The sequence below is a fragment of the Mytilus galloprovincialis genome, chromosome 7 (assembly GCF_965363235.1).
Source record: "Mytilus galloprovincialis chromosome 7, xbMytGall1.hap1.1, whole genome shotgun sequence".
In the NCBI taxonomy this organism is placed as follows: Eukaryota; Metazoa; Mollusca; class Bivalvia; order Mytilida; family Mytilidae; genus Mytilus; species Mytilus galloprovincialis.
The window spans coordinates 95,420,299-95,434,740 of NC_134844.1; the positions used below are offsets into that span (position 1 = coordinate 95,420,299).

The window sequence follows — 14,442 nt, forward strand, 5'->3', positions numbered from 1 at the left end:
CCACTTTTGCCAGAGTGCCTGTACCAATAAACATGGTTCAACACCACCACGTTTGCCAGAGTGCCTGTACCAAAAAACATGGTTCAACCCCACCACTTTTGCCAGAGTGTCTGTACCAGTAAACATGGTTCAACCCAACCACTTTTGCCAGAGTTCCTGTACCAATAAACATGGTCCAATCCCACCACTTTTGCCAGAGTGCCAATACCAATCAACATGGTTCAACCCCACTACTATTGCCAGAGTGTCTGTACCAATAAACATGGTTCAACCCCACAACTTTTGCCAGAGTGCCTGTACCAACAAACATGGTTAAACCCCACCACTTTTGCCAGAGTGCCTGTACCAATAAACATGGTTTAACCCCACCACTTTTGCCAGAGTGCCTGTACCCATAAACATGGTTCAATCCCACCACTTTTGCCAGAGTGCCTGTACCAATAAACATGGTTCAACCCCACCACTTTTGCCAGAGTGCCTGTACCAATAAACATGGTTCAACACCACAACTTTTGCCAGAGTGCCTGTACCAAAAAACATGGTTCAACCCCACCACTTTTGCCAGAGTGTCTGTACCAATAAACATGGTTCAACCCAACCACTTTTGCCAGAGTTCATGTACCAATAAACATGGTTCAACCCCACCACTTTTTCCAGAGTGCCTGTACCAATAAACATGGTTCAACCCCACTACTATTGCCAGAGTGTCTGTACCAATAAACATGGTTCAACCCCACTATTTTTGCCAGAGTGCCTGTACCAATAAACATGGTCCAACCCCACCACTTTTACCAGAGTGCCTGTACCAAGTCGGGACTTCTCTCTACCTTCTGTAAATTTTCCTTTTTGTGTTGTCGCTGTATGTCTTTATTTTGATGGCTTGATTGGTGGTGTTGTCGCTGTATTTCTCTATTTTGATGGCTTGATTGGTGGTGCTGTCGCTGTATGTCTCTATTTTGATTGCTTGATTAGTGGTGTTGTCGCTGTATGTCTCTATTTTGATGGCTAGATTGGTGGTGTTGGTGCTGTATGTCTCTATATTGATGGCTTGATTGATGGTGTTGTCGCTGTATGTCTCTATTTTGATGGATTGATTGGTGGTGTTGTCGCTGTATGTCTTTATTTTGATGGCTTGATTGGTGGTGTTGGTGCTGTATGTCTCTATTTTGATGGCTTGCTTGGTGGTGTTGTCGCTGTATGTCTCTATTTTGATGGCTTGATTGGTGGTGTTGTCGCTGTATGTCTTTATTTTGATGGCTTGATTGGTGGTGTTGTCGCTGTATGTCTCTATTTTAATGGCTTGATTGGTGGTGTTGTCGCTGTATGTCTCTATTTTATGGCTTGATTGGTGGTGTTGTCGCTGTATTTTTTGTCTCTATTTTGATGGCTTGATTGATGGTGTTGTCGCTGTATGTCTCTACTTTGATGGCTTGATTGGTGGTGTTGTCGCTGTATGTCTTTTTTTTATGGCTTGATTGGTGGTGTTGGTGCTGTATGTCTCTATTTTGATGGCTTGATTGGTGGTGTTGTCGCTGTATGTCTCTATTTTGATGGCTTGATTGGTGGTGTTGTCGCTGTATGTCTTTATTTTGATGGCTTGATTGGTGGTGTTGTCGCTGTATGTCTCAATTTTGATGGCTTGATCGGTGGTGTTGGTGCTGTATGTCTCTATTTTGATGGCTTGATTGTTGGTGCTGTCGCTGTATGTCTTTATTTTGATGGCTTGATTGGTGGTGTTGTCGCTGTATGTCTCTATTTTAATGATTTGATTGGTGGTGTTGTCGCTGTATGTCTCTATTTTATTGCTTGATTGGTGGTGTTGTCGCTGTATGTCTCTATTTTGATGGCTTGATTGATGGTGTTGTCGCTGTATGTCTCTACTTTGATGGCTTGATTGGTGGTGTTGTCGCTGTATGTCTTTTTTTTTATGGCTTGATTGGTGGTGTTGTCGCTGTAATTCTTTATTTTGATGGCTTGATCGGTGGTGTTGGTGCTGTATGTCTCTATTTTGATGGCTTGATTGGTGGTGCTGTCGCTGTATGTCTTTATTTTGATGGCTTGATTGGTGTTGTTGTCGCTGTATGTCTTTATTTTGATTGCTTGATTGGTGGTGTTGGTGCTGTATGTCTCTATTTTGATGGCTTGATTGGTGGTGTTGTCGCTGTATGTCTCTATTTTGATGGTTTGATGTGTGGTGTTGTCGCTGTATGTCTCTATTTTGATGGCTTGATTAGTGGTGTTGTCGCTGTATGTCTTTATTTTGATTGCTTGATCGGTGGTGTTGTCGCAGTATGTCTCTATTTTGATGGCTTGATTGGTGGTGTTGTCGCAGTATGTCTCAATTTTGATGGCTTGATTGGTGGTGTTGTTGCTGTATGTCTCTATTTTGATGGCTTGATTGGTGGTGTTGTCGCTGTATGTCTCTATTTTGATGGCTTGATTGGTGGTGTTGTCGCTGTATGTCTCTATTTTGATGGCTTGATTGGTGGTATTGTCGCTGTATTTCTCTACTTTGATGGCTTGATTGGTGGTGTTGGTGCTGTATGTCTCTATTTTGATGGCTTGATTGGTGGTGTTGTCGCTGTATGTCTCTATTTTGATGGCTTGATTGGTGGTGTTGTCGCTGTATGTCTCTATTATGATGGCTTGATTAGTGGTGTTGTCGCTGTATGTCTTTATTTTGAATGCTTGATCGGTGGTGTTGTCGCTGTATGTCTTTATTTTGATGGCTTGATTGGTGGTGTTGTCGCTGTATGTCTCAATTTTGATGGCTTGATTAGTGGTGTTGTTGCTGTATGTCTCTATTTTGATGGCTTGATTGGTGGTGTTGTCGCTGTATGTCTCTATTTTGATGGCTTGATTGGTGGTGTTGTCGCTGTATGTCTCTATATTGATGGCTTGATTGGTGGTGTTGTCGCTGTATGTCTCTATTTTGATGGCTTGATTGGTGGTGCTGTCGCTGTATGTCTTTATTTTTATGGCTTGATTGGTGGTGTTGTCGCTGTATGTCTCTATTTTGATGGCTTGATTAGTGGTGTTGTCGCTGTATGTCTCTATTTTGATGGCTTGATTAGTGGTGTTGTCGCTGAATGTCTTTATTTTGATTGCTTGATCGGTGGTGTTGTCGCTGTATGTCTTTATTTTGATGGCTTGATTGGTGGTGTTGTCGCTGTATGTCTCAATTTTGATGGATTGATAGGTGGTGTTGGTGCTGTATGTCTCTATTTTGATGGCTTGCTTGGTGGTGTTGTCGCTGTATGTCTCTATTTTGATGGCTTGATTAGTGGTGTTGTCGCTGTATGTCTTTATTTTGATTGCTTGATCGGTGGTGTTGTCGCAGTATGTCTCTATTTTGATGGCTTGATTGGTGGTGTTGTCGCAGTATGTCTCAATTTTGATGGCTTGATCGGTGGTGTTGTCGCAGTATGTCTCTATTTTGATGGCTTGATTGGTGGTGTTGTCGCAGTATGTCTCAATTTTGATGGATTGATTGATGGTGTTGTTGCTGTATGTCTCTATTTTGATGGCTTGATTGGTGGTGTTGTGGCTGTATGTCTCTATTTTGATGGCTTGATTGGTGGTGTTGTCGCTGTATGTCTCTATTATGATGGCTTGATTGGTGGTATTGTCGCTGTATTTCTCTACTTTGGTGGCTTGATTGGTGGTGTTGTCGCTGTATGTCTCTATTTTGATGGCTTGATTGGTGGTATTGTCGCTGTATTTCTCTACTTTGGTGGCTTGATTGGTGGTGTTGTCGCTGTATGTCTTTATTTTGATGGCTTGATTGGTGGTGTTGTCGCTGTATGCATCTACATTGATGGCTTGATTGGTGGTGTTGTCGCTGTATGTTTCTGTTTTGATGGCTTGATTGGTGGTGTTGTCGCTGTATGTCTTTTTTTTATGGCTTGATTGGTGGTGTTGGTGCTGTATGTCTCTATTTTGATGGCTTGATTGGTGGTGTTGTCGCTGTATGTCGCTATTTTGATGGCTTGATTAGTGGTGTTGTCGCTGTATGTCTTTATTTTGATGGCTTGATCGGTGGTGTTGTCGCTGTAAGTCTTTATTTTGATGGCTTGATTGGTGGTGTTGTCGCAGTATGTCTCAATTTTGATGGCTTGATTGGTGGTGTTGTTGCTGTATGTCTCTATTTTGATGGCTTGATTGGTGGTGTTGTCGCTGTATGTCTCTATTTTGATGGCTTGATTGGTGGTGTTGTCGCTGTATGTCTCTATTTTGATGGCTTGATTAGTGGTGTTGTCGCTGTATGTCTCTATTTTGATGGCTTGATCGGTGGTGTTGTCGCTGTATGTCTCTATTTTGATAGCTTGATTGGTGGTGTTGTCGCTGTATGTCTTTATTTTGATTGCTTGATTGGTGGTGTTGGTGCTGTATGTCTCTATTTTGATGGCTTGATTTGTGGTGTTGTCGCTGTATGTCTCTATTTTGATGGCTTGATTGGTGGTGCTGTCGCTGTATGTCTCTATTTTGATAGCTTGATTGGTGGTGTTGTCGCTGGATGTCTTTATTTTGATAGCTTGATTGGTGGTGTTGTCGCTGTATGTGTCTATTTTGATGGCGTGATTGGTGGTGTTGTCGCTGTTTGTCTTTATTTTGATGGCTTGATTGATGGTGTTGGTGCTGTATGTCTCTATTTTGATGGCTTGATTGGTGGTGTTGTCGCTGTATGTCTCTATTTTGATAGCTTGATTGGTGGTGTTGTCGCTGTATGTGTCTATTTTGATGGCTTGATTGGTGGTGTTGTCGCTGTTTGTCTTTATTTTGATGGCTTGATTGGTGGTGTTGTCGCTGTATGTCTTTATTTTGAATGCTTGATCGGTGGTGTTGTCGCTGTATGTCTTTATTTTGATGGCTTGATTGGTGGTGTTGTCGCTGTATGTCTTTATTTTGAATGCTTGATCGGTGGTGTTGTCGCTGTATGTCTTTTTTTTATGGCTTGATTGATGGTGTTGGTGCTGTATGTCTCTATTTTGATGGCTTGATTGGTGGTGTTGTCGCTGTATGTCTCTATTATGATGGCTTGATTAGTGGTGTTGTCGCTGTATGTCTTTATTTTGAATGCTTGATCGGTGGTGTTGTCGCTGTATGTCTTTATTTTGATGGTTTGATTGGTGGTGTTGTCGCTGTATGTCTCTATTTTGATGGCTTGATTGGTGGTGTTGTCGCTGTATGTCTCTATTTTGATGGCTTGATTGGTGGTGTTGTCGCTGTATGTCTCTATTTTGATGGCTTGATTGGTGGTGTTGTCGCTGTATGTCTCTATTTTGATTGCTTGATCGGTAATGTTGTTGCTGTATGTCTCTATTTTGATGGCTTGATTGGTGGTGTTGTCGCTGTATGTCTCTATTTTGATGGCTTGATTGGTGGTGTTGTCGCTGTATGTCTCTATTTTGATGGCTTGATTGGTGGTGCTGTCGCTGTATGTCTTTATTTTTATGGCTTGATTGGTGGTGTTGTCGCTGTATGTCTCTATTTTGATGGCTTGATTAGTGGTGTTGTCGCTGAATGTCTTTATTTTGATTGCTTGATCGGTGGTGTTGTCGCTGTATGTCTTTATTTTGATGGCTTGATTGGTGGTGTTGTCGCTGTATGTCTCAATTTTGATGGATTGATAGGTGGTGTTGGTGCTGTATGTCTCTATTTTGATGGCTTGCTTGGTGGTGTTGTCGCTGTATGTCTCTATTTTGATGGCTTGATTAGTGGTGTTGTCGCTGAATGTCTTTATTTTGATTGCTTGATCGGTGGTGTTGTCGCTGTATGTCTTTATTTTGATGGCTTGATTGGTGGTGTTGTCGCTGTATGTCTCTATTTTGATGGCTTGATTGGTGGTGTTGTCGCTGTATGTCTCTATTTTGATAGCTTGATTGGTGGTGTTGTCGCTGTATGTCTCTATTTTGATGGCTTGATTGGTGGTGTTGTCGCTGTATGTCTCTATTTTGATGGCTTGATTGGTGGTGCTGTCGCTGTATGTCTTTATTTTTATGGCTTGATTGGTGGTGTTGTCGCTGTATGTCTCTATTTTGATGGCTTGATTAGTGGTGTTGTCGCTGAATGTCTTTATTTTGATTGCTTGATCGGTGGTGTTGTCGCTGTATGTCTTTATTTTGATGGCTTGATTGGTGGTGTTGTCGCTGTATGTCTCAATTTTGATGGATTGATAGGTGGTGTTGGTGCTGTATGTCTCTATTTTGATGGCTTGCTTGGTGGTGTTGTCGCTGTATGTCTCTATTTTGATGGCTTGATTAGTGGTGTTGTCGCTGTATGTCTTTATTTTGATGGCTTGATCGGTGGTGTTGGTGCTGTTTGATGTTTTAGATCGAAGTATTGTCATTATCTTTATTTTTTATATATAAAGATTGGTTACATGGCTCAGCTAAATGAAATTCTTCGGTAATGCTTTAAATGAAAACTTATGTTACTGTTACTTTTAAATGCATTAAAAGAATTTGGTCGATAATGAACAAATATTTAAATGTTTGTGTTTGAACTGAAAATCATTAATTGTGTCCTGTATATTAAGTTATTGGTCTTACAATTTGCCAAATTAAAAAGTACTTCAACCAGAGACATATAACACTAGAGATAAGCAACTTTGTGAAATCTCGAGTAATATCGCAGCCACATGCTTTGATAATATGAGAGTCATATATAAAGAAAGGAGTTAAGTTTTCAGAAATATTCCTTATTTTTTCAAAAACTCAACAAGATATCTAAATATACCGATCATAGAAGTTGTAAAAGAAGTATTAAAAATCAACACATGCCCCTCAGTACTTTGTTATTTAGTAAGTTTCAAAGTATTGTCATGATAATATGAAAACTTCATTTTGTCATAAAATGTTCCAGACCGAAACCTCTTCAAGTTTCTATTGTATAATATTCAGTTTCCAATCTCTTGTTTTATATGTCTCTACTTCAGCTAGCTGAAATCGGTTCGCTGTAGACAGGTTTTACTGTGTCATAAGTATTGCGGGAGTACACAAGTCCATTGATTTAAAAATTATGTGTCGACAAGTTTTATCGAACATGTACTTTTCGAAACTGTCCGATGTACTATAGTATGTAGCTGAATGTACTTATTTTTGCTTGGGTTAAAATCATTTTTAATGTAATGAAATCAATGCTTATATTTGGGAAAATACTTTCCAGTGATTAAATTTGGCTATATAGGAGTATCACCTATCTTAAACTTGAGCTAAATTTCATTTCAAGACATCTTCTACCGTTCTCCCACTAAAAACAGTGTGGTGATGCTCATCTATAACGCAGAGGTGGTTCTATCTAAAGTTAGCCTATCAGTAATATTAGAATGTTCTCAGTTTGTTTTAGTAGTATCAATGTTGAGGGCCAAATGCGAGAATTTTTCTAATGTCTGAGGGCATGTCCCCAGATACCTTTTTAAAATTTACAGTCATGGAATGAATTATCAAACACAGAATAAAAAAATTCTACTGAAATTCCTCAAGTCAGGTTTACTAAAATAAATAAACTGTTATATATGTTTAATTATTTTCTTTATTTGAAATATAAGATTCCATAAAAACTTTTAAAGACTAAATTGATTTTTTTTTTTCATATTTCATTAGCAATTGATCTGTCCCTTTTTTCAAATAAACTCGACACTTCCCTTTAATCACGGAAACCACATCTACATAATAAAACTTACAATAATAGAAAAGCACCTTATTATAATAGAAAACCACCATCGTATAATAGAAAAGCACCTTCGTATGATACAAAAGCACCTTATTACAATAGAAAACCTCCATCGTATAATAGAAAACCACCTTCGATAATAAAAAGGCACCTTATTGTTATTATAATAGAAAATCACCATCGTATAATAGAAAAGCATCTTCGTATAATAAAAAAAGCATCTTATTATAATAGAAAACCACCATCATATAAGGCCAATTTGACATTCAGAAATAAAAATTTAAAAAAAAAAAATTGCCGACCTACCGACCCTATTTTTTAAAAGTATGTAACTGGAACCACACATATTTTTATTTGGCCTAACAGGAAAGCACCTTATTATAATAGAAAAGCACCTTATCATAATAGAAAAGCACCTTAGTATAATAGAAAGCAATAAAAAAGACACATAAGACAGCTTTGGCGTTCTATACAAAAGCATATATACTTCCGCGACGTCCATAGAATGTGTCGGTCGTATCGCCACATCGTCCACAAGGAGTCCATACCTTGAAAAGAAGTATCGTCCATACTTTAAGTATTTATTCCATTGTGGTTATAATATGTAATATATTATTATACAACAAGTATTATGTCATGGTTATGTTCCGGACCATAGGAGTATTTGGACCATACGCGTATGGTCATGACCATATGCGTATAATCATATGGTCCGACCGTACGCGTATGGTCCGACCATATGAGTACTTGGACCATATAGGTATTTTTTTTCAAATATGCAATAGAAACGTTTCAAAAATACAATAAACTGTATTTAAAAAAAATGAAGGTTACATAATGTAATAATTTTACAATTAATCTGTATTCATAAAGACACAGATATCTGTGTCATATACATGTATCATCTGTATTCATAAAGACACAGACATGAGTGTCATATACATGTATATTCTGTATTCTAAAAGACACAGACATCAGTGTCATATACATGTATAATCTGTAATCATAGAGGCACAGATATCTGTGTTATATACATGTATAATAGACACAGACATCAGTGTTATATACATGTATAATCTGTATTCATATAGACACAAACACCAGTGTTATATACATGTATAATCTGTATTCATAAAGACACAGACATCTGTGTCATATACATGTATATTCTGTATTCATAAAGACGCAGATAACTGTGTCATATACATGTATAATCTGTATTTATAAAGACACAGACATCAATGTCATATACATGTATATTCTGCATTCTAAAAGACACAGACATCAGTGTCATATACATGTATAATCTGTAATCATAGAGGCACAGATATCTGTGTTATATACATGTATAATAGACACAGACATCAGTGTTATAAACATGTATAATCTGTATTCATATAGACACAAACACCAGTGTTATATACATGTATATTCTGTATTCATAAAGACGCAGATAACTGTGTCATATACATGTATAATCTGTATTTATAAAGACACAGACATCAATGTCATATACATGTACATTCTGTATTCATAAAGACGCAGATAACTGTCTCATATACATGTATGATCTGTATTTATAAAGACACAGAAATCAATGTCATATACATGTATATTATGTTTTCATAAAGACGTATACATCTGTGTTATATACATGTATAATATGTATTCATATAGACACAGACACCAGTGTTATATACATGTATAATCTGTATTCATAAAGACACATACATCTGTGGCATATACATGTATAATCTGTATTTATAAAGACACAGACATCTGTGTCATATACATTTATATTCTGTGTTCATAAAGACCATTCTAAACTTCATAACCGTTTACTCATTCAGACATTGTTGAAGATTGTACGTTATAGTTATTGACATTCTCAGCATGAATTCAGTGATGGTGATTTGTGTTGTTGTCATTCATATCACGTTTCTTCATTTATACTTTAGGCCAAATAAAAAAGTATGTATGTTCAGTTATATCTAAAAAAAAAAAAAGTAAGGATATTTTACTCGATTTATTTCACTTGACTGGGCGGAGTTTAAACGGTTTGCTCATCATAGACCAGTCCATCTATAGATAGGTGTTTCGGGGATAACTCATCAAGGGATTGTCTGGTTATGATCATTGATCCGGTAAATAAATGTAAACACTATACGTGTATTCGCAAAGTTAATAGTGAGACACAGCCGTTCATTAATTGTAAAACGGAGTTTAAAAACATGTTATAATTTGTATATATGAAAGTAATACTATGACGAAGCAGGTGCATAATATGCACATTTCGTAATTCTATAACGTTTTGATATATTTGATTTATTTTTTTGTTGAGTTGTGGTCACCGTGTATCATCGGTACAGCGGATATAGGTACTAACCAAGCGGGCATGATTGATTTTTACCTGACACGATAAGAAAATCTTTGATTTGTTCACATCATATCAATGTGTACTACAATCCAAGCATAATTGTGGTTTTAAGGTGGTAGACTTTGGTTCAGGGAGATAACTCTTTAAATCAATGTGTTTCTAAAAGTCAAGTTTCATCAACGTATTTTAAGCATTTACCTGAAACAGATTGAAAATAATCTATGTAACATAGAAGTTTAGAATATATTTATGAAAATTGTTGACACAAACGTACTGATGATTTTAAGAGTTATTTCCCTTAACCTAGGTCTACCTCCTTAAGAAATGATTCGGTCGTAGGTTGATAATTAGAGAAGTCTCATTATTTTCCCAAACCTAGAACGCTTACTAAATACATGTGCAAATACTTTTCAAAGAAGTTGGCACTCGTTTCATCCAATATGATTCTATATTCATTGCAATTCTGTTTCTGATAGAAGGCCACTGTGAGTGCGTAATAAGAATAGCTATTTCAATAATTGGCATTGAAATCTATCTATATCTTATTCCGAAAAGAAGCGTTGTGTACGGTGTATTTATAGCTTGACCACATAAATCCCTCTGTACGGTGCATAGCTAAGTGAATGCACGGTATATAGCTTTTCACGCTTCAAAGTACCTATAATGGCAATATCCCCTGTACCGATGATACACGGTGGTGGTGGAGGGCAGTGGGATAATTTGAACATGGTTGTTTGACCTTATTGATGTTCCTTATTGTACAGCAAGAAGAATTTTCTTTAAAGATTTTTCTTAAAGATTTTACTTAATGCATATGGAATGTAAGAAAAGAAAATCAAAAAGTCTAAGTGTCAAATTTTGATACTAGTAAATCACCACCTGAATTATCAGAATATCTTTCGTTTTAGTAAACCATGTTTTGATGTATTGGTGACGTTCTTCTTTTTTTCTTTTCTCTCTCTTTATCTAGTTTTTTTAAGTGTGTGGAGCGATCGTGATGGTTACACTGTCTCTCTTTCTTTTTGATTGTTCTATATTTTACCCTATTTTGATCTATTGATACCGTTATCAATTTTATTTTCTATAAAAAAAAAGACAATGTGTTATGATTGCCAATATTCAAGTTTGATACACCTCTTAATTTAGATTGTGATTAAATAGTTGACACAACGTGACTGCCTGATGCGACTCCTGCGCAAAGAGAGTAAAGTTTAGGAGACAGAATAGGTATCTACACAAAATGAATGTGGTCTAAGAACTGAAAAAATATTACATTGGATATTTACCTTTTATGGTCCAATATCCAAAATCTAAATACACGGTTAGATTCAGCATATCAAAGAACCCCATATATTCAATTATTGTTGAAATCAAACAGAGGTTAATTTAAGACCCCGATTTGAACCAACTTAAAAACTTAGCCCATAATAAAAAAAATCTAAGATACATGTTTAGTTTCAGAATATCAAAGAACCCCAAGGATTCATTTTTTGTTAAGATCAAAGTAAGTTTAATTTGGACCCTTTGAACCTTAATGTAGACCAATTTAAAAACGGAACCAAAAATTAAGAATCTAAAAACACTGTTAGATTCGGCATATCAAAGAACCCCAATAATAAATTTTTTGATGAAATCAAACAAAAGTTTAATTTTGAACCCTAATTCCTGAACTGTTGGGACCAAAACTTCCAAGATCAATCCTAACCTTCCTTTAGTAGTCATTAACCTTGTGTTTGAATTTCGTAGATTTCTGTTTACTTATACTAAAGTTATTGTACATGTACGGAGATCATCCGTCTTTGAACAACGCTGACGACGACGACGACTTGATACCAGTATACGACCCAAAACAAAAATTGCGGTTGTATAAAAATTAGTCCTAATTGGCAATATCATTGTTAAAAATTATAACTGAGGCGAGTATCATTTCGCTAATAACCTTTACTTGTAACTTTTTATTCTGGATTAAATTAAAATTTCGACAAAAAAGGGGGTATCAAAGATATCCCTGAAAAATGAATGCGATTGTTCTATTATTTGCATCTGAATTAAGCTGTTGAAAAAAAGTGTGTCGTTTATTTTCTTTACAAGAATAACAATTTCAAGTGCTATACCAGTCAGAACAAAAAAATATAACAAATTCAACCGCCAGATTTTTTCAAATTAAAATTAAAATACGCTCCCATCCTAAAATTGGCTAAATAAATGAGAGCAAAATCCATTCTGAAAGTATGTAATGGCCATAACTTTTTTGTCTTTGAATCAAGGCTTTAGATATTTGGCATGTGGATGTAAATCATGGGATAAAGTGTGTTGCATCATGATGAGCCTCATCTGACCTTCAAAATTGGCCTCAAGGTCAATTTAATGTTGTTGTTTTTTCATAAGAAACACACCCAGGTCATAACTTCTTCGTCTTTAACCTAGATTTTACATCTTTTGCATGTGGATGGATCATAAAGAGGTGGTTGTTCCCCTTCAAAATGTTGACCTTCATGTGACCTTGAACTTTTACCTCAAGGACGATAAACGGTTGGTGAGAAACACTTATACAGGCTATAACTTTAATGCAGTTATGAATAATATTTCGTTAAAAATACATACTACTCAAGCTTTAATCATTCATACAACAATATAGACACACATTATTACATATCAACATATGACATGCACACGAAACACATAATCGACATGTAGTTACATCAAATTGTTTTTAAAATGAATAGTTTATATTGAAGCGCAGTGAACATGTACGTACTAAAGTACTCAACAGAATATGTTTTATTTTTTTAATTTTATACATGGATTCTGCTTGTAAAAGTGCACGAGATGTTAAAATAAAAAAAGGGTGTAACCGATTTTTGTGTTTGAGGTACGAGCTGAGACCTCACTTTAAGCATGAGACCTCACAAATACCTATGATACAAAGGGCAAAGCTTAAAAATCAGCAGTTAGTTTACATGATCAATGTCTTCCATTCATACATTCAGGTCTACATATTCAAAATTATACAATTCAAAACTGAACGACAAAACCATTGATGCAACGAACCACGACTCCTGATTGATGAAAAAAGCTGACTGTGCAAGATCCTTATGTATAATCAAGTTCGTTAAACCTATAATTTGTTAGTATTACTGCAGAAGTTATGAAATTATATACAACTGGATTTTAGTTAACAGCAAATCAGTCTTAAAAATGCTGCTGTATCAAATTACAGTCTTAAGTCTTAGTTGCATGCTCTTTTTCGTAGTTGTTAGTGGAATTGAACTAGCTGTCAGCAACTGCTAGTACTCTCAGATCAGTACTTAGTGTCTTTTTGTTGTTTGGATATTGAGTAGCCGACCAAGTCCGCTCTGTGTTTTTGCTAGATGTATTTCTATTTTTATTCATCTTATGAATATGAGTTAAGCCTTTCTCAGCTCATTTTATAGTTAGCTTTTATTTTGTAGTGTCACACCACTGTCTCAGGTTAGGGGAGGGTTGGGATCCCGCTAACATTCTGTATGTATGTGCCTGTTTAAAGTCAGGAGCCTGTAATTCAGTGATTATTGTTTGTTAATGTTTTACATATTTGTTTTTCGTTCATATTTTGTACATAAATAAGGCTATTAATTTTTTCGTTTGAGTTGTGTAACATTTGTTATTTTTGGGCCTTTTATATATCTGACTATGTTGTATGGGCTTTGCTAATTTTATGAGGCCATACGGTGACCTATATTTGTTAATTTCTGTGTCATTTTGGTATCTAGTGAAGAGTTGTTTCATTGGCAATCATACCACGTCTTCTTTTTCTATAATATACACCATGCATTGTTTGTCTTGAGTTTTTTTTTAATTTAATTTAGATTCCAATTATATACCATGAATACGTACTTGCTTTACAACTATTATCATTGGGATCGTGATACTGCGAGGAGGGAATCTCACAATCGCAAAAACCAGAAACACAAACCATATTATTGTAACATGTGGAATCTCCAATAAGTGTTGAGCAATTCTCTTTGTGTGTACTCTCTAAAAATATACCAAATTGTTTAATCATGATTTCAAATTAGCTAATTACTAATCTTTGAGTTCTTTAATACTACCGCAAGCATAGATTACCTAAGCTGTGTTTAGGAATATTTGGTCTTCAATGCTCTTCAACTTCGAACTTTATTTTGCCTTGTTTACATTTTCTTTTTATTCGAGCGTCACTGATGAGTCTTTTAAACGAAAGCGTGTCTCTGGCAATTATAAATATTCCATCTTTATATCGATGATGAGTTTATTATTATATACCAAAATGCTATAGACCTGTAAAAACGTTTTGATAAATTGACAAAGCAAATCATATTATTAATGTATTACGTAAAAATAGCAATACTTGAACATGTAATTGATGCAAA

At 36.0% G+C, this 14,442-nt stretch overlaps 1 protein-coding gene across 1 annotated transcript in view; it reads right to left on the reverse strand.

Moving 5' to 3' along the window:
* LOC143084333 (uncharacterized) overlaps positions 1 to 14,442 on the reverse strand; it is a 118,403-nt gene that overhangs the window by 56,332 nt on the left and 47,629 nt on the right. The window contains exon 12 of the mRNA XM_076260744.1: positions 13,928 to 14,068. Coding sequence (XP_076116859.1) covers positions 13,928 to 14,068 — 141 coding nt within the window. The remainder of the gene's footprint in view (positions 1 to 13,927; positions 14,069 to 14,442) is intronic.